Source organism: Lathamus discolor, chromosome 5 (assembly GCF_037157495.1).
Source record: "Lathamus discolor isolate bLatDis1 chromosome 5, bLatDis1.hap1, whole genome shotgun sequence".
NCBI classification, from domain to species: Eukaryota; Metazoa; Chordata; class Aves; order Psittaciformes; family Psittacidae; genus Lathamus; species Lathamus discolor.
Window position 1 is genome coordinate 5,710,055 of NC_088888.1, and position 22,836 is coordinate 5,732,890.

Sequence of the window (22,836 nt, forward strand, 5' to 3'; positions counted from 1 at the left end):
GAAAGCAAGTCAATCTAGAAGGTCTCTCAAGACTCTGCAGCTTGACCGCAGCTGAGGCTGTTGACAGTTCTCTGACCCAGCAGTTGGAGGCACTGGAACATTTTTCCTTTTGTTTCTTCCTCTGAATGGGATTGGAATTGAGAAAAGACCTACCATGAGCCCAGCCAAGCATGTCATGCCACCCCCTAGCTCACACACAGCAAGGTCCCTGAAAGAGAGAAAGGAAATGGTAGAACCCATACAAATTAGATGAAAATGGTCAGAGAGACATATATGTTACAAGAACAAATTGCCATCTGCAGTAAGAACTGAGCTACCAGGAAGTTGTAGAGACATGACTAGGCTACCTCATGTCGTTTTGCGTTTTAAAAATAATTATGAAATAGAAAAGTCACAAAGCAGGCAAATCAGTGGGGGTCCCCTCATTAGTGTTCAGTGCAACATTACCACCGCTGAGCTGAAAAATCTGAGAAGGTTCCCTTTTTTCCCTTGTCAATGGCTCTGTCTTTTAGAACTAAACTAGCTAGAGTAGCGAAAGATAATTGTTAGGAAAGGATAACAATGTTAATCCACATTCATTCTTGCAAAAACAGTTAGAGAAGTAAATGGGGAAATTAATATTATTTATATATCTCTCCATATAGTTATGCCTAAAAGCCTTTCTATATTAAAAAGAAAACAGTTTTAAAGCAAGCCATATACCACAAAACAATTACACATTAAGAAACCCGATCCTTCAATTAGCACTTAAAACTGCAAGTGACCTACAAACAATGCTGTTATGAACAACGATGGGAACAGCAAACAGTTAAGCCACAGAAAACTAAACGAAGTTAGTGTCAAGAGCCTAAACTGAGCCCGAGCAGAGGGCTGAATACATGGTCTGAAAGGCTGCTTTTAACTTAGACCATACTGTGCTGTTATTAAGCCGTGCATCTGAAATATAATTTGGCGCAGAGAGCGTGCCGGATGGGAGCTTGCAGGGGGAGCCACAAAGAATGTCCTCCAGAGCCATGGCCTGCCCCAGGGGAGGAGGGAGGGATGCTGACCCCGCACCGAAACTGTGTGAAGTGGCATCTGGGGCAAGGCACAGCCTCAGTTTAGGAACATGCTGCTTTATAGCTAAATCTGCGGCAACTGTTACAGCTGGCAGAAACCTCCCTATGGAGACATTTTTGACAGTCAGAAAATGGAATTTAAACGGAATTTCGGCTAACCAGATTTTTTTTTTAATTATTTTTTTTTTTATTTTAATTTTTTGGATACAACTTTTCTTATCAACTATAATACCAACATTTGATTTTTTATGTGAAAGTCTTACCTCCCTATTCACTCAACACTGATATTTAGGAAGAGCATCTAGGAAGCCGTATCAATATACAGATGCTGGTATTTTGTTCACTGAGGCCAGTGGACTAGGCTGTATGGCTGTATATTAATGCTTGCTGCCTGTCTGGAAGAGATTTATTTTTCTTAGATGCCACAAATTTCATCTGAAAAAAGTCTAGCTGTCCTATTTAATGGAAATGGAACAAAAGGCATAGTTCAGAGGAACAAACTGTACATAAACCCAATGAGAATATAAAACAGATGTGGGGAACGTGTAGTTTGTGCTTTAAACAGAATGATTATAGCGTTTTCCCCACACAAGTTTTTAGTTTTCTAAACTGCACACATCACATATATTAAAAATATACGAATATGGTTATAGATGTAAGATTTGCAAGCCACTTAATCCTTTATAAGAGTCATGCTTATTGAAATAAACACAGAAAGTATCTAGCTGGGGGGTTTGGTGCATTTGGAACCAAATTTGTATGTTCACAATATACATATATATATATACGTACATATATACATTTATGTGTGTAATTCATTGAAGTGCAATCAGCACTGAAAAAATAGCAAGTTTTTAAAATTATATCCTTCTCTCAGGCAACATTTAGTGACATTTATCAATGAAAATTACGATCTCATCTGAGCAAACTCTTGAGAGGGCATAATCCTGAGAAATCAACTGCCCATTTCTTCCATGGAAGTTCAAGGCATAGCTGTCTCCGAGTGTCCAGGCTTGCACAACCAAACTAGGAAACTACCCTTTGAGTGAGCGGCATTAGGAGGTTTGCTGTGAAGAGCCTCTAAAAACAAGCTGAGCACATGAGCCATGGCATGGGGCTGGACTGCAAAGCGTTTTACAGGGACACCACTATGGCAGCAAATGTCACATATCCACCAACCTCAGAGGAAGGAGCTGCAGTTACCAGATTCGGTGTGTTAGTTGCCTCTTCTAATGGGGTGGGCTTTGTTCAGGTGGTGGACGGAGTAGAAATGAACCATGGTACGCTTTGGTGCCAGGTCTTTGATTTCAGATAGGACTCTGAGCAAGCTGTAGGAACCAGCTCACAGCTTTCAGCTTTAGTACAAGAGGCAAGGACTTACATCTTGGTCTTCCTTATTTTACCAACATCGTATGTACACAGACTGAAGGATTTTGTATACTCCAAGCTGGTTACTTGGTATTAGCCTTGCACCCTCACTCAGAACACAATTTATGCCTCCAAATGCATTGTTATAATGGCTTTTCTTGCACCCCATTCACCCTCTGGACAATGAAACTTCAAGGATTTCCAAGTGCAAAGCTCTGTATACTCAAGGGGAAAGAGAGGATGCAGGGTGGATTTTTTTTTTAGGTATTCCTACTGCAGCCTCGATAACTGTCTTCTACAAGTTTAGAAAATGTTTTAAAAGAATAGCAAATAAAAGTGCAGCATGTGTGAAAATTGTTTCACAACACTTAAATACAGGTGTAAATTCCTCCATTGCTATATCCAGTGATTATTATGTATTTTATCAGGTAATATTTTGCTTGCTTTCCCAACAGATGTTAGTTTAAAGAATGTCTTACTTTTCCTGACCTTCACAATCAGTACTGATCGATTGGAGCTTTACTTTTGTTTCCCAAAAATCAAAGTGAAATAAAACGCCTTGAGTGGAAATCAAAAGTCTTTGACATATAACAGAAAGCTTGCTGTGCAATATTAGTACCCAAAGGCAGCTCAGAATTCTTTGTTAAGAGCAACATGCTTTCACCTTGAACATTTTAAATTTAATCTGAAGACTTAAATCATAGCAATCTTTACCATGCAGATACAATAAAACTAACAGATTGGAAAATATCTTTTTTATGTTGAACTCTGTACCTGAATGTTTCATTATGCTTTAGGCAGTAGTAAGCCAGCACTTCCTCAGACGGCCAGAGACCTATAAAACAAAGATATTCACCTTCTTAGAACACTTTCTTATTGTCTAAAGTAATATTTGAATACTTATTACCATTTGCAGACCTCTAACAACTGTTTCGTTTTCTAAACCTGTCATAATACCATAGAATAAAGAAACAAATAAGACTTTTAATGGAACATTTCTGATTTAAGCATGAGATCTGAATTTTTCATAGATCGCATCCTGACTCATCAGAATAAGTCTAATCAGAATTAGACTAATCAGAAATTTATTTTACAGATATACACACACATAAACATACACAATGTATCTATACATATTACTGTCAAGGCTTCAAAAGTCAAATAAAATTTGATTCTACAAAACTTCTGATATTTGGGCCATTCACATGAACACCAGTGATGTTGCCACCCTGCCTTGTAGCCTGTTTCTAACAGTGGACAGGAGCCCCCTACTTTTTCATTTGCTATCTTCTCCAGTCATTTCATTTCTTTTCAGTTTCTTTTTCATTAGCTCTTTCTCTCTTTGGTTTTGTTAGGCATCAGTCTGACTGTAAGTGACACTGCCCAGCCACACACGCTAAGGCCAAATACAGGACAAGAGCAACAATGCAGTATGATTTCTAGTTGTGGCTCAAGAAGTTCCTGTAGGGGAGAGGAGACACAAGTTTTAAGCTCTGTTTAATAGTTGCCAAATGATTCTTCTAGTTGTTAAATGATTCTTCTAGTTGTTCTGAGGACTGTGGTAAACTTTCCATAGCTGCAACACCCTACGGCAGGAAGCACCACACTTCTACAGTGCTGGATAAACACCTCTTCTCTCTTGTTTTGTACTTGCCTCCCTGTCATTTTCATTTGAGGCCCTCGAGCTCTCACATGGAAATAAACAGCAGCAATATTGTTTTTTGTTTGGTGTTTTTTCCCCCCATGAATAATCTGTATCATTCATGACTTTATAAGTTTCCATCAAAAAACTTACACTGGCCATTGTTAGCGTGGCAAGTACTTGGAAGTCATTGACTTCGAGGCCTCCATGCACATTTACCCTTTCAACACCATTCACTCATGAAATTCACTGTTTCATCACACCAGTTCCCCACTTAAACATCTTAGTGAAGTGCCGTGGCCCACAGAGAGGGCATCACAGTTCCTGCACGGCCTGCGCATCTCCTGCAGGCACCAGTCTCCATTGCAGGAGGGAGCCTGGGGAAAACGGACTTGCATTCAGGCACTTGAGTTAGGTTTCCAAAGTTAAGGGAGGATAAATGAAAGGCAAATGCAGCCAAATTATGGTTGTATTTGCTTTCCATCTGTTGTTGCCTAGCAATGAAATAACATGCTTACGTGTCTATCCACAGGTAAAAAGCAGGGGGAGCCTCCCCCCACAACACACAGCCTTATGAATTAACATGACAGAAACTTAATATTATGAACTACAGACAGTTTTCATAAACTTAAAAACAAGCGAGAGCATCCTTTAGATACTTCTAGCCAGGTAAACTGAATCCCATGCAGCTTGCTATGTATGCGCATCCTTTTTTACATCTTTTTATTCTCAAGACTTTAAAAACATCTCAACATAGTTAACAAAAGCAGAAGTTTGAGAGAAAAACTATCTTTTAAATCACTTAGAGCCTAACTACTGAATGTACAATTCTTCCTTTCCATCCAGTAAGCATTCTAAACTACCCTTACTCACAGTGATAAATACTGAAAAAAGAATGTGTTGCCTGCACACAGATCAAGCAAAAGCCTAGACAGGATTTGGCCAAAACTTTGCATATAACATCTGCGTAACATTAAAAGAATAGAGTATACATGACAAAACCACTAAACTGATATTGCTATTTGTCTTATTTATGAGAGTTTAGGCTGATGAGGTGTTTGTGAATGTGCCATTTGCTTTGACTTGCTAAGGGTTAAAATAAAATAATCACAGAAGACTACCCATTCTTCAGTGAAACACAAACTAAGAATTGTACAGGATTTTCCATCTCCCTTTAGAGCATTTCAATGCTTTTGAGCACTGAAATATGCTAAAATGACAGATTTTTGCAATAAATATAATAACTGTTTAAATATTTTAGTGTATAATATAAAGAATGTTTCAGTTTGCAGTGACTGGTGTATACTCAAGCAATAAAAGTGCTATTTTTCGTATTTAGTGAAGACATGGCTAATTTAATACCATTTATAATACTTACATCTCGCTTCACAAAAAACCTCCACGCCCACAAACACAAAAAACCTCAACCCTTTTATAGCAAACTTTTAGCCTGAGCGAGTTTTAAAAATACTAGTCAACTGTAGCAAAATCCTTCCACATCTGATTTTTCAGTACCCTCAGTCAAATGTCTCTCACTTTTCTACAGTTATTATTGAAAGGGCACTTTGAATGGTGTCACTAAATCTTTTATGAGGGGTCACCATTCTTTCCCCTGCTACTATTACACCGTTGATACCAGCTGAAACTGCAGGTGTATCAGCTAGCTCTGTGCTGAGAGAAGGGTGAAGCACCTTTGGAAAGACAATGTTCTTCTTCAGGCGGATGCCAGGGATGCACAGGATTCTCCTCCCAGCTTCATTCCCCCATAGGGAAGGAAGTATCATCTCGGCAATGATACAAGTGGCTGGCAGCTAAAGAAGCAGGAGTCAGGAGGTCTTTCATGAACACAGGTCTCAATTGCTCCCATGAACTCTATGGACGAACACACAGTGCTTCCAGCTAAGCCAAGAAGCCAGAATACCTGTGTTAATTTTAGTAAAAGGAAAAGCTTCTCGTGCTTGAACAGGTAGGTAAGCCTCTTTACCTTCAAAACAGGGATAAGCTTAAAGATCCATGTGGAGGAGTTTGCATTCTGTCTTCTTCCCCTTCACGCTGACCTACATTTACCAACACAATGACCTACATTTTGAAGTTGCAAGTATAAGATAGTTCTGCTTCTGTTAGAAAACATACAGCTGGAATGCAGCAATTCCTGAGTTAACAACTACCACTAGGTTGTGAAAAGCGTAATTTATTTCCTGCAAACGCATACATATGGATATGGATTAAGTTTCCCTTGAACACATTTAAAATAATTCTTTCATATTTAAAATAAAATTATTCCCATTTTGTATTATGAATTTGATTATAAATACATAACATTGGATGGGTACCTATTTGCATGTGCAACTACTTACATCACAGTCAATTATTTACATGAGTATAGGCAAAAGAATACCAAAAGGACTCCAAACATTGCTTATATTTAAAAGGCTACAAATATACCACAAATCCTAGAAAGATTGACTAAAAGTTTCACTGTAGAAGCAGACAGAGAGAAACAAGAGTTTCTTTTTTGCAAAAATAAATATTTTGCAGAATTTACTGGAGGTTTTAAAATTCTTTATCATCTCAACTACAACGTGAAAACAGAATAATTGCTAGAAAAGACTGGAATCTCTAGTAAAACAAGTAAGTTGTGTTGGTGTTTAAAGAGAACCTCAAGAAGGACTGTGATTTGGCATGTCTGAAGACTTGGGAGAGAGGCTGTGCTCATAGAGTAATGCCTGCCTGTGTTTCAACTCTTTGCAGGTATCCTTTCACCATGAGGATGGAGTAGGAGATCCACCACAAATGCGCCATTAGAGCGATGATGTGTACTTCCAGACAGCTTCATATTTACTACAGTAGTAGGGGTACAAAAACATTATCTCTAAACAGTATGACAATGGATGGAGAAATGCTATATATGCAGAGGCATACAAAATGCAGGCATTTGTACAGCACTAGTGTAAAATCTGATCACAGTAATGGAATCTACCTCACAAGAACTTGAAGACATAATAAATACCCCAGTTAGCACATTAGCAACCAAACTAATAGACAGAGACAGATTAAGTTACTTAAACAGAATGAAATTATGGGAAGGCCAAGTAAAACACCTGATCATCGTAATACCTTGAGGTATGATGTAAGCTAAAAGACACCCAAAATTTTCCTATAGAGGAAACACTAACAAAAATCCCAATAATGCTAACAGCACATACATTAGGTTGGTTTTATTACTCTTGCAACACTTGCTAATGGAAAGTGTCAGGTCCTTCTGCACTAGCCACGGCACAACAGTTCTTTAAAGCAACCTTCAACCTACATGGACTAAATCACGTGTAGAAAGCACTGTTTTAACCATTAGATGGAGCATGACATGTCCAAAGGAATAAAAAAATCTGATTCTTCCACACCAAATCTAAAAACGCTGAATTCTGTAAGATATTATAGAGAATTTTCTAGTAGAAATAACTTATCCAGTATTAAAAAAAAAATAGTATTACTGTTTCTTGTCTGTGGCTTTTTACCACATATTTAAGGAATGCTGTTACACATTTGGATAATAATGTTGAGATCTGATGTGAAGTTCTTAAAAGCATGTTATTAGAAAATTCTCAGGACAGAGTGCTGAGAGTTTTGAGATGTGTCTTTTTAAAGAAGACATTTGATTATTGGAGCCACTATGTGTCTGCATTGCTCCATAGGTACAAAGAAGTCACAGTAGCTACTGGTTACATTAACTGGGACAGCATATCAGTGGAACTGTTGTCTACTGTCTGCCAACGCTACACACAGGAAGCAAAGGGGCAACTGGAGCTGACAGGTGAACAGTCACCTTGAAGCTCTGAGTAGGAGGTGTAAATCTGTCTTACAACTACTTCACTCATGCTAGAAGATTACAAAGTTCCATTCCAAGCTAAGCCAAACTAAAAGTTTTGTCACTTTTCCCTAGCAATTTACACAGTCACATGTACAGGGGTCTGATCTCAAAACTCAAATGTTGTCTTTCATTTGCATTATTAAACTACGAGATGTCTTCCTGTTCTTAACTTTCAAAAGCAAAAACAATTTAAATTTGAAAAGTCAGTCATTTTCCCCAGATGAATATTCTCAAAAACACCTCTTTTTCTACTATGCCCTGATTCTTGACTACATGAAATCACCTTATTTGCTTTAATACTCATCAAAGTGAGATTAAAAAACCCCCACATTATGGGCAAAGAGATTAATAATGTCTCAAAAGAAGTTCCAACAATTGCACTGAACAACAATGAATTGCTTTCTATCCCTGAGAAAAGTATTTTTTATCCTTCTTGGCACCAAGACACATTGGAGGAGAGCAGAACAATCTCTGGCACCACAATGGACTGTGTAGAGGTGTTCAAGTAAGTACCTATCCAGAAAGGCAACTATTCCCCATCTCCTCTGCTAAAAGACTATAAAGTGGATGGAAAATCCCTGAAACTAAGATATGTATTTGAACAGGCTATTCTAGGAATTTAACACAAGGAATTCTAGGAATTTAGAGTAAGGTCCTTCCACTCTTACTGTAGCATTGTTACAATCATAATTTTACAGTACTAAACCTTGTTTTCTACTGACTGTGCTTTACAGTCAAGTTACAAGGGAAGGCAAGTTTGGTGATTTATCCTGGTTAGTTTTTGTGTGGATCACCACTACTGTGCATAGGAGGAGGCACGGTCCTTGAGAAATAAAAGAGCAGGTCAAAATCAAGGTTCAATGGCATTTGGGAGTAAGTTTCAAAATGAGGCTCTAACCAATATTGTCAGCCCTTCTGTCAGTGGAGCACTACAATTCACTTTTCAAGTCGAAGAAACAACATGAAACAATGAATAGCACAATTAAGATTAAGTACAAAGTGGATGCACAGTGCTTGTCTGCCAAATACACCTTGCTAGTAACATAAACACGGTTGCTCTAATTTGAGTAATTGCTTGGGTAAAGACTACTTGTAATTAATTGTACTGCTGTAGTTAGTTAGTTTGCATGAATAGCTCTCAAAAATACTTGTAGGCCTCAACATTCTTCAAACTCCATACCTCAAGCTCTTTTTCACTATAATTTTATCATAAAAATTGTTGCTTAGTATAGTCAGGAAGCAAAGATTTTATTTTCATTCACCTGGCCACACACCATGCAAAATGTGACAGAGAAGAAAAGATAATCAGTAATCCAGGTTACCTAAGATCCGACCTAATGTGTATTGAAGCTATAAATATAAACACATGTAATAAGCACTAATACCACAAGTGTTCAAATTTTTAGCTGCCATAGAATGCATGTGTAGAACAGTGGAAACCTTCTATAGAAAATTACTTTCATAATAATCTGTTTCTTCATTCCACTTTTGTAAAATGAAGAAATAGAGGAAATTGCTTCCTGAGAGAAGAAAAAAGGCCTGAAAAAACTCTTGTTTGCATTCTGTGTGAAGTATACAACCCCTCGATTTTCAAGCTTGCACCCTCAACTTTAAGTTTACACCCACCTATGGCAGAAGCAGATGGAAGTGGAATTATCATCACCAAGTTGGTTGCAGGCTGTCTCCCTGTAAAACTATTTCCCTACAAAATCTAATTTGAGAGCAGATTTTCAATAGGAGAACAGTTTCAGAGTACTATGCCCTTCTGGACATTCGACCACATCAAGTGTCAATGTAAGAGCTAACCTGTTCTGAAAGTCCAATTGTCTATTCTGAGGCTCTGCATTCTGAAATTTACCCTAAGGGTACTGTCGAGCGAGCAACTTCAGCGATAAATGCACACAGTGTGAGAAAAGAGAAGTATTTAACAGCCTTAAGAGTAGTGCCTTACACCTCTACCTCACTGCACCTGACTTTTGCACATGGCAAACCACCTTTTAAGTCCAGTGAAGAGGAGTAATTTGAGGCAGGGAGAATGGCTAGCTCACTTTTCCACAGCAGGAATGCTATAAGTGAGTTTGAAAAGCTACAAGAACACCAGAAGAAATAGAAGATATGAAGAGAAACACATCTCACCATTTTTCTCTATGCACATACATTTTATAGAAACTCTTGTCTCTCTTTCAATCTAAAGCAGAATTCATGATATTCAGATCATTGAAAAATATGTATGAGATCTTCAGCCTAGGCAAAATGTCCTCAGCACTGTATCTCTCACTTTCATTCTCATTATTATTCATGACTAGGAGAGAAACACGATGGTCTGCAATCTGCAAATTTCTTTTAGAGCGCAAACTTAAGAGGCTCGGTGGAACTGATGTGGAAATACAGTAACAAGTCAAAGCTGTAAATGTACGCGTATCTCTTCCTTAAGAAAAACTGGCAAACTGTACAAACCTACTTGTATGATTGTCTTTAACACCCTTTTTTCAAAAGAATGAATTTGTGTTGTGTGTTTGCCTTTTTTTACCTAGTTTTTAAATAGTTATTAAAAATTAAACAACACTGGAACAAACCTTTTGTGATTATAGCCTTCATTCGCCTGCAAAAAAAAAATGGATCTATAAATTTATGTACCATTGTAGATGTAAATTACAAAATTTTATATTCAACTATATTAAAACATCTATTCCAAAAATGATTACCAGTTGTGAAAAGCAGACAGGCTTATCACTTGCTGTCAGTTGTTCATGTCTAGTTAAGCAATAATGTGCTAAAACTGCTCTTTTGTTTTGTGTAAGAATTTTGGCAATAGAAGAAATGAACACTCGTTTAATAAAAACTCAGGCTGCTTTTTGCTTTGATGGAGGAAGCAGCTGCCTGTTTTCATTTGCTGCAGAGCAGCAAAACCCATCAATATAATAAGCAGCTTAGATGCATCCATCCACAGCATCTGTAAGGATATAGGGCTATTCGCTCAAAACCAATCCTTGGTTTAATTTTAACAAAGATGTGTCTGACATATTTGAAAATACATTATAATAGGGTTTTGAAATACTAGCATTTTCTCTTTTCTTTTTAAATACTTTTCACAGATTTTGAAAGGCAAGTATACATGTTGGAATGATAGAAATGATAAAACAAATATTACTAGAGCAAACAGCAGAGCTACCCTAAAATGCAAAGATGGAACATTAAGAGATGCCTTCTGGTCCACAGACTCTCCTGTCCCTTGAAAATGTAAAAAACAGTCTTTCAGTCTTTTCAGTGACGGGTTTTTTTTCACCTTAACCAAGAGCAGAGAAAGATACTACAAATAAGTATCACAGAAAAACACTAACAAATTTGCAAAGATCATAGATACATTATACAACTGTATTTCCTGAGATACTTTTCCTTCCCTCCCTCCTGCTTTGTTAAATGTACATAGATTAATATTAATGCTCATTTCCAAAGATATTTATCGAATTGTTTTCTACTATTGCCTGAAAGTAATATAATTTTGTACTAAGTTTCGGCACTGTGAGTTTGTCCCAAGGGATAACTTTCAATTGCAATAAAATTTTTTAATTAAAAATAGTTATAGAACTTGCATATATAATTACAAAAACAGGAAGAGAGAGATAAAAGACCACCTGAGATATGAACCATTAATCTCCATTCTCACTCTAAAAATGTGATGTGGCACATTTATATTATTAAAAATTCTTAAAACATTATTATTATTTTCATGCTGTTTGGCATTCTAAGACCTTTCTAAGCTGAGCTTTTAGATGATTTGCACATTAACTGAGAAGTCAGATAATTCTTAATCCTCCTCTTTTTCAGATCCAATAATGGATAAGGGAGCATCTTAGCATGATCAACTAGCAATCTGCCTAGCCTGAGTGGTGGTACACCTGAATTTAGGATTAGTCACCCTGTTTTCATAATATCTGATTTAAATGAGTGCTCATTCTAGGAAGTGTAGAAAAAGAATATTCAATTATATTTGAATTGTACCATTTAAGTACATAACAATAAATTTTAAGGGCACATGTATTTATTCGCTTCACAAACAAAAAGCGATGCAGAAATGAAAATTTTAAAGAATCATGTACAGACAAATAGTTGGATAGTTCAGTTAGTAACTGCTGTTTTCAGTATTCACAACAGCTTATAGATATAATCAACCATATATCAGTTTAGCCTTGTATCTCTATCTAGTCAGTTCCAATATCCTAATTTCACTTTTGTCTATAGATCAAGTGAAGAAAGTAGTTGGGGGAGGGGTGGAGTGTTGTGGGGTTTTTTCTTTTTGTTCTTGTTGTTTAGGGTTTTTTTAGAGATATATCATGCACATAGAAGGTAACAAACCTGTAGATTAACCCTGGTTACTAATATTGCTTATATTTCTCAAACATATAATACAGAACGTGGAAGTTTGCATAGCTGATCTATGTATGCACTCTTATGTAGTGCTCAAAATAAAGTGGAATTTATATGGGGGATTTTGATTGTGTTCAGAAGTGTTATCTAGGGCTTGGAAGTCTTGCGTTCGTTTGGGGGTTTTTATTATTATTTTTTCCCACTGAATTCACTAAACAAAGATGATACTTTTTTGGTCCTAGCAGCTTCTGATTCAGTATTTTTCTCCTTTAACAAACTCTGCCATTTTACATAGTTTACCGAACTATTAGAAAAGCATCTGCTCTGTGCTGCCAAGAGATATTAACTGTGTGCAAGTGGAAATAATAATGCACAGTTCAGTTTGAAGGCTTTGGACCATCTCTAACAAAACAATGTACCTCAGCGCTTGAAACTTCACATAATGACAAAAGGTGACCATCCATCCCACATATTCTTGAATGAAATTGTTAGGCCATCATATTCAGTAAGAGTTGATTCTTTCTCCGGGGTATCTTCAGCTGGTTCAAAGTGTGTAGTTTTTACGTCTGCACTACTGGCAACCATCCTGCAGCAGGTGTCCAAAATCTCCCTATGTTACTAAACATTGTTTTCATCTCTAAGATGGGATTACATCTATAACTCTGCACAAGATGAACCACTCTTAGTTATCTCATCTATTTATAGATCCACATGGATCTGCATTCCATAAAAATTTTGACTATAAGAATTAAGGCAAGTGTTATCATTTACAGTGAGGGAAACGATTTAAAGTCTTTCCGAAAGGCCAAGGATTCCATAAGCACAAAGATACTCCTTCCAGGTCAGGTTCGACATCTATAGGGCAATACAAGAGAACTTACACTACCATTGCTCATGGCTGGTTTTGCCTGCTCTCGTTTCAAGAACCATAGCTGTTGATCTGGCACTTTTCACCAGCACTAAACAGAACAGGCCAGATCTTCAGCTGGTATTATGCCGGTGTATCCCAGCTAGTGAACCAGCCTCGAACTTGAGACATTCATGGTTCTTCTGAGAAACTAAGAAGCCCTTATTACATTAGTATATGCTAGTAATACTGCTTTGGATCATTTTGTAGTCAATTCCAATGGTATCCTTCCCAGGAAATCAATGTTTCAGGATACAAAAGTGGTAAGAGTAGAATTTAGTCTCTAAAGTAGCCTGAAAAATTATCAATTTTCCCTGATTACTTTCACATTTCCCACGTTACTGTAATAGATTATGACCTAACTGACCACATTCTTATTTCACAAGGTATAAATAATGCAAAAGAGCAACACAGGTGCTACAAGAACTCTGCTGAAAAATGTTGTAGAGCTGTATAAACACTTTTTCACACATTGACACAGAAGTACTCTCAGGTCAAGAATAATTTGCTTTAACTGAGATATACAGCTTAGGGATTTACGCTATTTTGCAGTGTTGAAAGAACGTATTTCAGAACATCCACTGGATTGAGTCTCAAAAACAAAGCACATCATTAGATCCATTTTAACTAAATGAAAGCATGAAAGAGCATATGAGATAACCTCATAACAGTATGTTTAGGTTTATAATTGGTAGGTCTTGAAAGACAGGTGATCAAATTCTTAAAGTGAGCACATGTTCTCAGACTTCAGGAATTGCTCAGTTGTATGCCAGCACAGAAATAGAGACCCACCTTTTCACACTGCAATTTGAGTGGAAGACTTTTGCCTTGTGTGTTCCATGTCATGGTGACCACAGATCCTTGGGTGACCCTAATATTCTCCTAGGGAGTAGCAAGATTTTACAATATCTAACCTGGGCCACCCTATTCTTTGAGACGGATTTTTACCAACAGCAAAGCTAACACAGTGAGTCATGAATTTCTACAGCACTTCTTGCACAGATAGACCTCGAAACACTATGTTAAATCTGCATGCCAAACTCCTATATTAATAGGCAGACTCTTCAATATCAAGATTATGTTTTTTCTTAATGAGTTTTGAGCTCGGACTTTACAAATGGAGAGGCAAGTGTATAATCTTTTGAAATTCAAACATTTTCCTTAAGGATTAAACATGTTGTGACACTATTTTCATATAGCTCTCCATCAATAAAGTATTAACACTGTAATAATGAGGAAAACACTTATTGAAAAAGTAGATGTATGTTGCCACTATATTAATTAGCAGTTAACAACAAATTTTATCGCTTTCTTCTTCTTCTCTTTTCCTGTTAAGAGTTTAAGCCATAATAATAGACTGATGTCCTGTTACTTCTGGGGAAGGCAGGGATGTGGAGGAAGAAGGGATCATGAAATATATGCAATTTTCACATATAACACACTGTTGAAAATGTAATTCTCTATGTGTTCTGTTCTGAAAACACTTTCTATATTCCTGGATTGTCTTTGCTATCAGGAGCAGGATTGAAATCTCCACTTTAGTATTTATCTGAGGCTGTGATAGCTCAGTTGTCTGCCTCCAAATGCCAAGATAGGGGGAATCTCATCAACCGGAGACCAGCTGCATGATGGGCAGTTAATAGATATATCAAACCTTAGGATATATGCTAAGCTGAGGAGATGATTGGTCGGTTGATATACTGATTGATTAGCATAGGGAGAATGGGTTTCTTCTTGACAACCTAAGATTATGCTTCAGCTAAGCTCAAATTGCTTACACCTCTTCTATTGGGTTTAAAATTACAGTCCTGTCATCTAAAATCTCTCTTCAATGAAATTTTTACCATATATAAAAATTAAAGGGAAAAAGAAAGTAGGTGCAATGGATAAGAGTAAATGGAGTAGATATATTTCACACTACTGCTGTTGGTACCACTAGAAAAAGTTGATAAGTAAAACCACTTGAAATATGTTCTGTACACTACTAGAGAGCACTTTACAATAATTTAGAAGGGGGGGGGGGGCACAGTTCAAAATACTGAAAAGGAATCAGTGCTGATATTATTGTTTTGAAAAAACTACAGTAGTTATTAAGCAAGGTAATTATACAGTTGTGACATGACCAAAACATTTTTGTCCTCTTTACAGGAATTTCCTAGGTTTCATAGAAATGTATTTAAATTATATTATACATATCGGGGAAATATCATATAACTGCAACAGAATGCACTACCTCGCAGAGAAAAGCTTACATTCTGCAAGCCAGAGAAGTAACATACATACTTTCATATTTTTCCTTGAAAAGCCCAGAATTTGTTTTCCCAAGAAAGCAGACGGAATTAAATTTTATTTACAAAATATTTTAGACTGTGTCATCAGCAGGGCACGGACACTTAAAGAAAACACAGTATTTAAAAAAATTACTATACCATGTAATTATATGTTGCCAAAACAAACACATTTCTTACACGTATCATCCGTTTAATTCCCAGCATTACATGTTGGTCATAATACCGGGCTTTGTCAGTTGAGAAAGATACAAATGCTATTAAATAAAACATTTAAAAAACCCAACTTTTTTATTATGTTTAATTTGATCCTAAGAAACACTTCTCTGCTTGGGCAAACAAGAATTTAGTAGTCATGTAACAAAAGGAGAGTAGCTCATTGAGAATGTTGAAATCTGCATTACTAAATAAGACTGGGTTTCTCAGGTTTTTTTCTTTCCCTTTCGTATCTGCTATGAGCGGTAGGGGATCAGCTGCAACTCAAATCCCCAGCTGAACAACCCAAATACAACTGAGTGAGCAGACTTAAAACAAGGCCATTTATTGGTGCCTGTTATGCAAACAAAGCATCCAAGTCTTAGAAACAGATGTCAACTGAAGCATATGCTTACTGTAAACTGGAATTTGATTCTCTTTATAAAAATAGACTTAAATGGGCCTTCAGAGACTAGGCTGCCTCTTGTTGTATACCATTGCCTAACTTGATTCAGCCTTAAGCTTTTTAAAAGATGAATAGACTGATATCCGAGGGCAAAAAAATAAAAGTTAAAAAAAATTAAATGGGAAATAAATGATAACGTGTTGGAGCAGTTCCCAGAAGCGATTTTACAGATTTTCTCTAAAAACACAAGACAGGAAGTTCAAAGCGCAGCGCAGGTCACCTATGGCATGTCGAGTTATCATTTTTATACCACTTAGGGTGAAAAAGGGACTTTATGCTCAAGTGGCAAGTTTAGTACTCTCTTTTTTCTTCTTCCCTTTTTTTTTTTTTTCACCTCTTCTGACATCTTGATGCCTTTTAAATGTCACTTATTTTACATGAGGCAGTTGGTGGAGACATGAGTCAACAGCAATCAGAACCATTATCCCCTGCAGTGAGCCCTGGTCCTAATGCATTATGACACCTTAGCTGGCCAGCCACCGATTTACCTTTCTGCTTCTTAGGGAATTAAGTGGCATCATGTGAAAATGGTTGTGATATGAACAGCATGGGCATAACTGGTATTAAATTTACCTCTCAGCCTAAGTGAATTTTCCTCACATGTGACTAATCAAAATGAAAGCTGTGGACATGGGCAGATCTGGCCAGCACTTCTCCACCCCTGGGATTGGGGCTATTTTGTTTTATCTCTTTGTACAAGCTGGCAGAAGTTTAAAGTGAAGGGGATAATCCAGTGCTGGTGTCTTTATGAAATAACATCCTTACATGAAGAGGCTTTTAACTGTCTGTCGCTGTCCTCTCAAAAAAAAAAGAGCGTGACAATCTCATTTTGCTGAGCACCCTCCCATGAAAGGAGAAAATAATAGCCATAACAGCTATGGCTAGTACTGACCTTACATGATCCATTATCCACTAAACACTTTAAAAGTCAGTTTTACATACACTGTGGGGGAAATTAGAGAACTATCACAATCATTTTCACTTTAGTGAATTTGTCTTCTGTTTGAAGTCAGTTACTTGATATGCTCGTACATAACTCTCCGTATCACTCCAAAATAGAAAGAGGAATTCTTGCTTTAAAAATCGATCTTGTGCAAAAAGGTGGGAAACACACCATACTTTTCCTATTCTGATTAATACAGATACTGACAGCAGTGAAACTCAATTTAGCATGAACTTTCTTCAGAGTAAATGTGAAATAATACAAAAATCATTATATAATTTCAAGTGTTCAACATCAGTACAAAAATATTTTTATCAATCATTTCAGCTGAGATAAGTAGGTGCCAAAGAAAGTGCAGGCAGAGCAATTATCATCCTATGCAGTCAGAAAGATATTTATTCACAGACTAGAGTGACTTGCGTTCTACTACAAACCAGCTGTGAATGTTACTGATAACAACGGCACTGCTAGATTTTCCCAAAGTAGTTCTTTCTAACAACTTAATTGTACAGGACAAAACCACCTGAAGCATGAAGCGCTCTCCTACTTGCAACACTGCCCAACCTTCTGTGGCTGTGACAATTAATTTCTAATACGCGAGGTTTAGGCATTTACTCTTTGATGTCACTTAGTCAGTAGTAACCCACAGCTCAAATCAGTGGCATTTCTTGTAATTTTATTCAAACAAATGTTGATTATAAAACGTGATTCAGTGGCTCAAATTTTAAGATTAACCCTATCTGAACATCAGTTTTAGATTTAAGTTGTGCAAGTTGTTCATTCTAAGCATGAAATTTGGCTATGCATTAGTCTATTTTTTTTTTTACCCTATGGTCCAGACAGTGCTAGAAGACTCTCAACCTTCAACAGTCTATTACCGTATGTAATGCAAGTTTGACCAGTGGAAAATGATAAAAAAATAAGCAGAAGAAACATATAAAGACTTAATTATGGCATTTACAATATCAAAGCTCACTTTCCTTATGGAAAGAGAGACATAGGAATACAGAGATTTTCATCAAAATATCTATCTCACATGTCATACTCATTTTTTAAGAAGCTAAACCAGCACTAACAAACACCATACATACTCCTTACACTAATTTATAGAAATGATTGAAGATAAAGATTAAGAGAAGGGTTCAGGTTTTTAATTGTTACAAACACAGGAAAAAATATTAATCATGCATGGAGATTGCCTGGGTAACCTTCATTTTATCAATGAGGCCACATAATTAAGGTCAAGTTAATGCAGAGATTGAAATTTAGGGAACACGTCAATTAAGATAAACAGGAAAATTACCTCTTCCTAAAAGGATTAGCCTCAAGTGGAAAGGTTTGTTCAGAAAATTACGATCTATTTGGTAAGGAAGACAGATCCACAGCGAAGTTAAATCTGAAGTACATAGGCTGGCATATTTTACACAAAAGAGTTGCAGAAAAGAAAAGAACAAAAAAGAAAATAGATTAATTCTCTTTTGCTTTTATTATTTTCCTTAAAAAAAGAATGCACAGCAAACATGGCTGCAATAGGCATAAAATGCTGCCTTTTTTTTTTTTCTTCTTTCTTATTTTCAGACCATTGGACCTTGAAATCTTAACACCAACAGAAAAGCAGAAGGTACCCTGTTTACAGTGACATTATACATTAGCATTACTGTAAAAATATCTGGGCCAAATAGATAATCTGTAAATATCCACTTAAGATTGCCATGTTTTTTAATCTAAACCCCAAGGATTATTATTTCAGAGTTTGACAAGAAACATGAGTGACAAAACACAAGCAAAAGTGATATTCTCCATTGTCTAGAGGGTGCTGTCATTCTGCATTTAGTCATGCTCACGTCAACATCTCAGAAAAGATTTAAAAAATAAAAGATTTCCATTAATTATATTCCTTTTTTGTTCTTCTGATTTTGTGCCAATAAAACAAAGAAACTAAGAAAAGTTTGAATGAAATGTAAGAGTTTTCAGTAAGATGAGAAGACTGAGAACTGTTTGAGACGGGAGACTTACAGTGACACCCCTTCAATATTCCCCACCAGAAATTCTGTACCTAATAGCTTGCTACTTCCCTGTTTTCTAAACACAGAATAACAAGAGTAAACAAAAGAAAGGTGGCAGATTTGATAGAGTCAAGCTCCACTGACTTGAGTAAAATGGCTAACAATGAAAATGTGGCACTGGGATAATGGTTTTTCAAATGCTTGTCTTGAATGCCTTCCATTTATCACCTAAAAGTACATCAGGGAAGTTGGGGTTTTTTAATTTATATATATAGCATCACCAGTGTATACATGTATTTGTTTCTATCCTAAAGTCCTTACAGGATGCAATGGTTTATAGAATTATTACTACTAGCTTCTTTTTCAACAACTGTACCTCCAAAGTAACTTCCAAAGCATCCAGTGGAATTTGCTTCTTTAAAGCTCCTTTAGGGCTTTCACTGCTCTCACAGGTCTGTCAGTACCAAAACGCCCAGGACCAGCCTGACACAACTAATGCAGTCACAGCTCACCTTCTGTCCTGGCTGGCTTCTCTTTCCACAAGAGTAGCTCGAAAAGTGTTACACCGCCGTGACCACTGCAGTGCCAGGTACATTCACTTCAGCTCATAGTCACAGCACAGGAATGAACCTAGTGTGTCTACTTACAGATTTGCCATCTGACTTTAGTTTTGACTGACAACATATGTTTTTACGCCATTCTTTTATTAACAACATTTTGGGACTTACTTACATTCTGGGAATCCATGCCAGCTCATCTGTATCAATGTGTCCAAAGGTTCAGCTTGGGGGTTTTCTTTGGGTTTGGTGGTTTTGGTTTTGTTTTTAGTTTTGTTCTGGGTTTTATTTGTTTGGTTGTGTTTTTTTTTAAATTTACTAAATATATACTGTAACATAAACTATTCTTTCTATTGAATTGTCAGGCACACTATAGGAATTTCATACTCTTATCCTATAGCAAGGCACTTCATGATGACAGCCTTTACGTAACATTGAGGTTTTTTTAATTCAAAATAGAGACTAATGCAAATATTTAATATCAGCGAAGCAGCAATATCACATTTTAATATTACTTTCTTATTTTAATTCAGCCATAAACCTTTGAAACAAACCATTCCAATAAAAAGCTATTACTGACCATATATTTGGGAACATATGTGCCAGAGAACACATTAACATTGCTGCAATATTGCTTATTAGGGCTACAAAACTTTCCTTTAAGAAAGAAAGATTAAATGTGAAAATATATGAAAGACAAACACATCTATGTAGCTGTTGCTAAAAGGGCTGAACAGGAATACAGGAAAAGATACACAAATGCAGCTTAAGCGCACCATTCCAATTATCTCCTGGGTATTGTTGTACACCTTAGTTTTGTCAGGCATGATAAAGAGGAGTAATATTAGAGCAACCAAGCAGATGGTCTGTGGAACTAGATTACACACTTCAGACATAAGAGAGAAGCAACGCATTCAACCCTTCTGTTTGGACAGAAGAGCCGTCTTAGCCTGTCTGACCTATTAGCTAGTAAACTGGAGCGTATCGCCAAGCGCTATCATGCTGTTCCTTTAAAAGCAAACAACCTCACTTTTTATGATAGGCACTGGATCATTTTAAAGAATGGTAGGTAATGTCTGCTGCATTAGACAGATGGTCATATCATGAAACCATATACAAGTCACCATGACTAAAACTCACGTTCACTACCTTGTTAATTCACATAAACTACAAAACAAAGCAAACCTATGCTGAATGCTTTTCTTAGCATCTAACAGTTCATATATATGTACATAGATATAATATTCACAATTTAAACATAAGGTTCCATGTTTTATTTGACATGCTTTTTCATAACCTAGTATTAATACTGTATATATAATTTTGCAGTGTGAAAATTCAGATTCTAATCTCACCTTGTTTTAACCTTTGCATAACTCCACTGACTACCATGGAGCCAATGATAAAGTAGAGAACAGATACTTTAGATCCAAGAATAGTATGTATTCTCTCTAGCCATAATAAGCTAATTCCCAACAGAGAATAGACTAGCATTCTACCAAGAGCCAGGTTTTACTGTGCGTCTTCCAAAGTATCTGTGGGGCTTTTTTCTGTACAGGTTTTAGAGCAGCTAACATTACAACTGCAGAATGGCATGACTCCCTTTACAGTACTATGCCTGCATCTCTCATTCACACTTATACAAGATAACAAGGAAGACGCAGCCAGTCTCCTTGGCAGTGGTCAACAAAGGCACATCACTCCACAAGATTGTGTATCAAAAGATCTGTATGGTAAATATTGCTACCACAAGGGCTGCCACAGAATTGGAAGAAATATTACAAGAACTGGATTTCTGTGTCTTGCTTATTTCTGATGCACATCAGAGATATTATTTGGTAATAAATTACAATTACTTAGTCATCAAATCTACATTTTTTAGACAATTATCAATTAGTTAACCTCTCTCTAAACCAGTAACAATATGTTTCCTGCAACCAGGCCTTTTCAAGATGAGTTATCTCTACATATGTTCACAAGGAGAGCTGCTCAAGGCTAGAGATGGTTTCCCCCTCCCACAACTACAGACAGCATGTCCAAGCCCAAACTATCCTCCTGCTTACTTGAAGAATATGTAAGATAGCACATTTCCTATTGCTAGGCTGCTCTCAGCCACAGAACTGCAACCAAACCCGGCAGACCAGGGATGATTTCAAATTGTACCTGGAGAGTTGCTGGTGAGTAACTATCACCTCCTCCCTGCATGGCAGCACCAAGGTACACATTCCCCATCAAGCTGACCCCAGGCAGTACTGTCAACACAGTGACAGATGCCAGGAGACAGGGCTGAAAAACCTCCAAATGAACAATTCTAGGTCTGCTGCACTAAATGCAGCGGAGTTCCTGGCCACTTTCCTGGATGGTTTAACGTTTGGACAAAATACAGATAGGAAACTGCATTTGTCCAGGGTGAAAACATCCGTAAGTGAAGTCAGAGATACAGGCTCTGCTCTGCTGCAGCACATGCCAACTAGCAGAGATCTGCTTTGCCTTTTGATCCCTTGCCCCCTTGCAGAAATCACTGCATCCTGTGCAGGTAATGAGGAGCACAGCTCAGGGAAGTCCCTTTGTGTGTCTAAATGGTGTCTAAGTGGTTCAGTGTTCTTCTGACCAACAATATCCCCTGGACTAAAGTGGGGGGGAGAGAGGGAAAGGGAGAGCAGAGGGAAAGATTTCAGAGGAGAAAGGAAATGGAAGAGATGATGGTGCTTATGGATCATGCCTTGAATATCAACTGATAAATCACAACAGTGGCCTGGGCTGGGTTAAATGAAGAAGAGAAAGGAAGAATATAATGACATAAGAAAGAGAATATATTGTGATTCTTGAGTATATCTTCAAGTTTGATGGATTAGGTGTGCTGAAGGGTTCCCATGGGAACACTAGGATTTCCCTCTGGATAACCAACCAACAAACAGCCCCTTGCTGAAGTCCATGGAATCTGTATGTCAGAGTGTATCGCTACTCCTAAAGTCTGTTCAATAGTGCCAAGAAAAAAAAATCCCAAAGTGTTTTGCTTAGCTACTGAGTCTTTCAGAGAGCTGAGTTTGAAAGAGCTCTTCTTCCAAACGCAGAAATATCAGCCACAGGAAAACCTTGCATTGACCCTTTCTTTAGCACTCTAAATAACATACAGGCCTTATACCTTTGGCACATCTGTGGACTGAAAG

The 22,836-nt window shown here is 37.1% G+C and overlaps 1 protein-coding gene across 2 annotated transcripts in view; it reads right to left on the reverse strand.

Moving 5' to 3' along the window:
• CAMKMT (calmodulin-lysine N-methyltransferase) overlaps positions 1 to 22,836 on the reverse strand; it is a 208,759-nt gene that overhangs the window by 41,259 nt on the left and 144,664 nt on the right. For both annotated transcript variants that reach the window (XM_065679504.1, XM_065679505.1), the window contains exons 4-5: positions 3,201 to 3,261; positions 154 to 208 (exon numbers count right to left, since the gene is read on the reverse strand). In XM_065679504.1, coding sequence (XP_065535576.1) covers positions 154 to 208; positions 3,201 to 3,261 — 116 coding nt within the window. The remainder of the gene's footprint in view (positions 1 to 153; positions 209 to 3,200; positions 3,262 to 22,836) is intronic.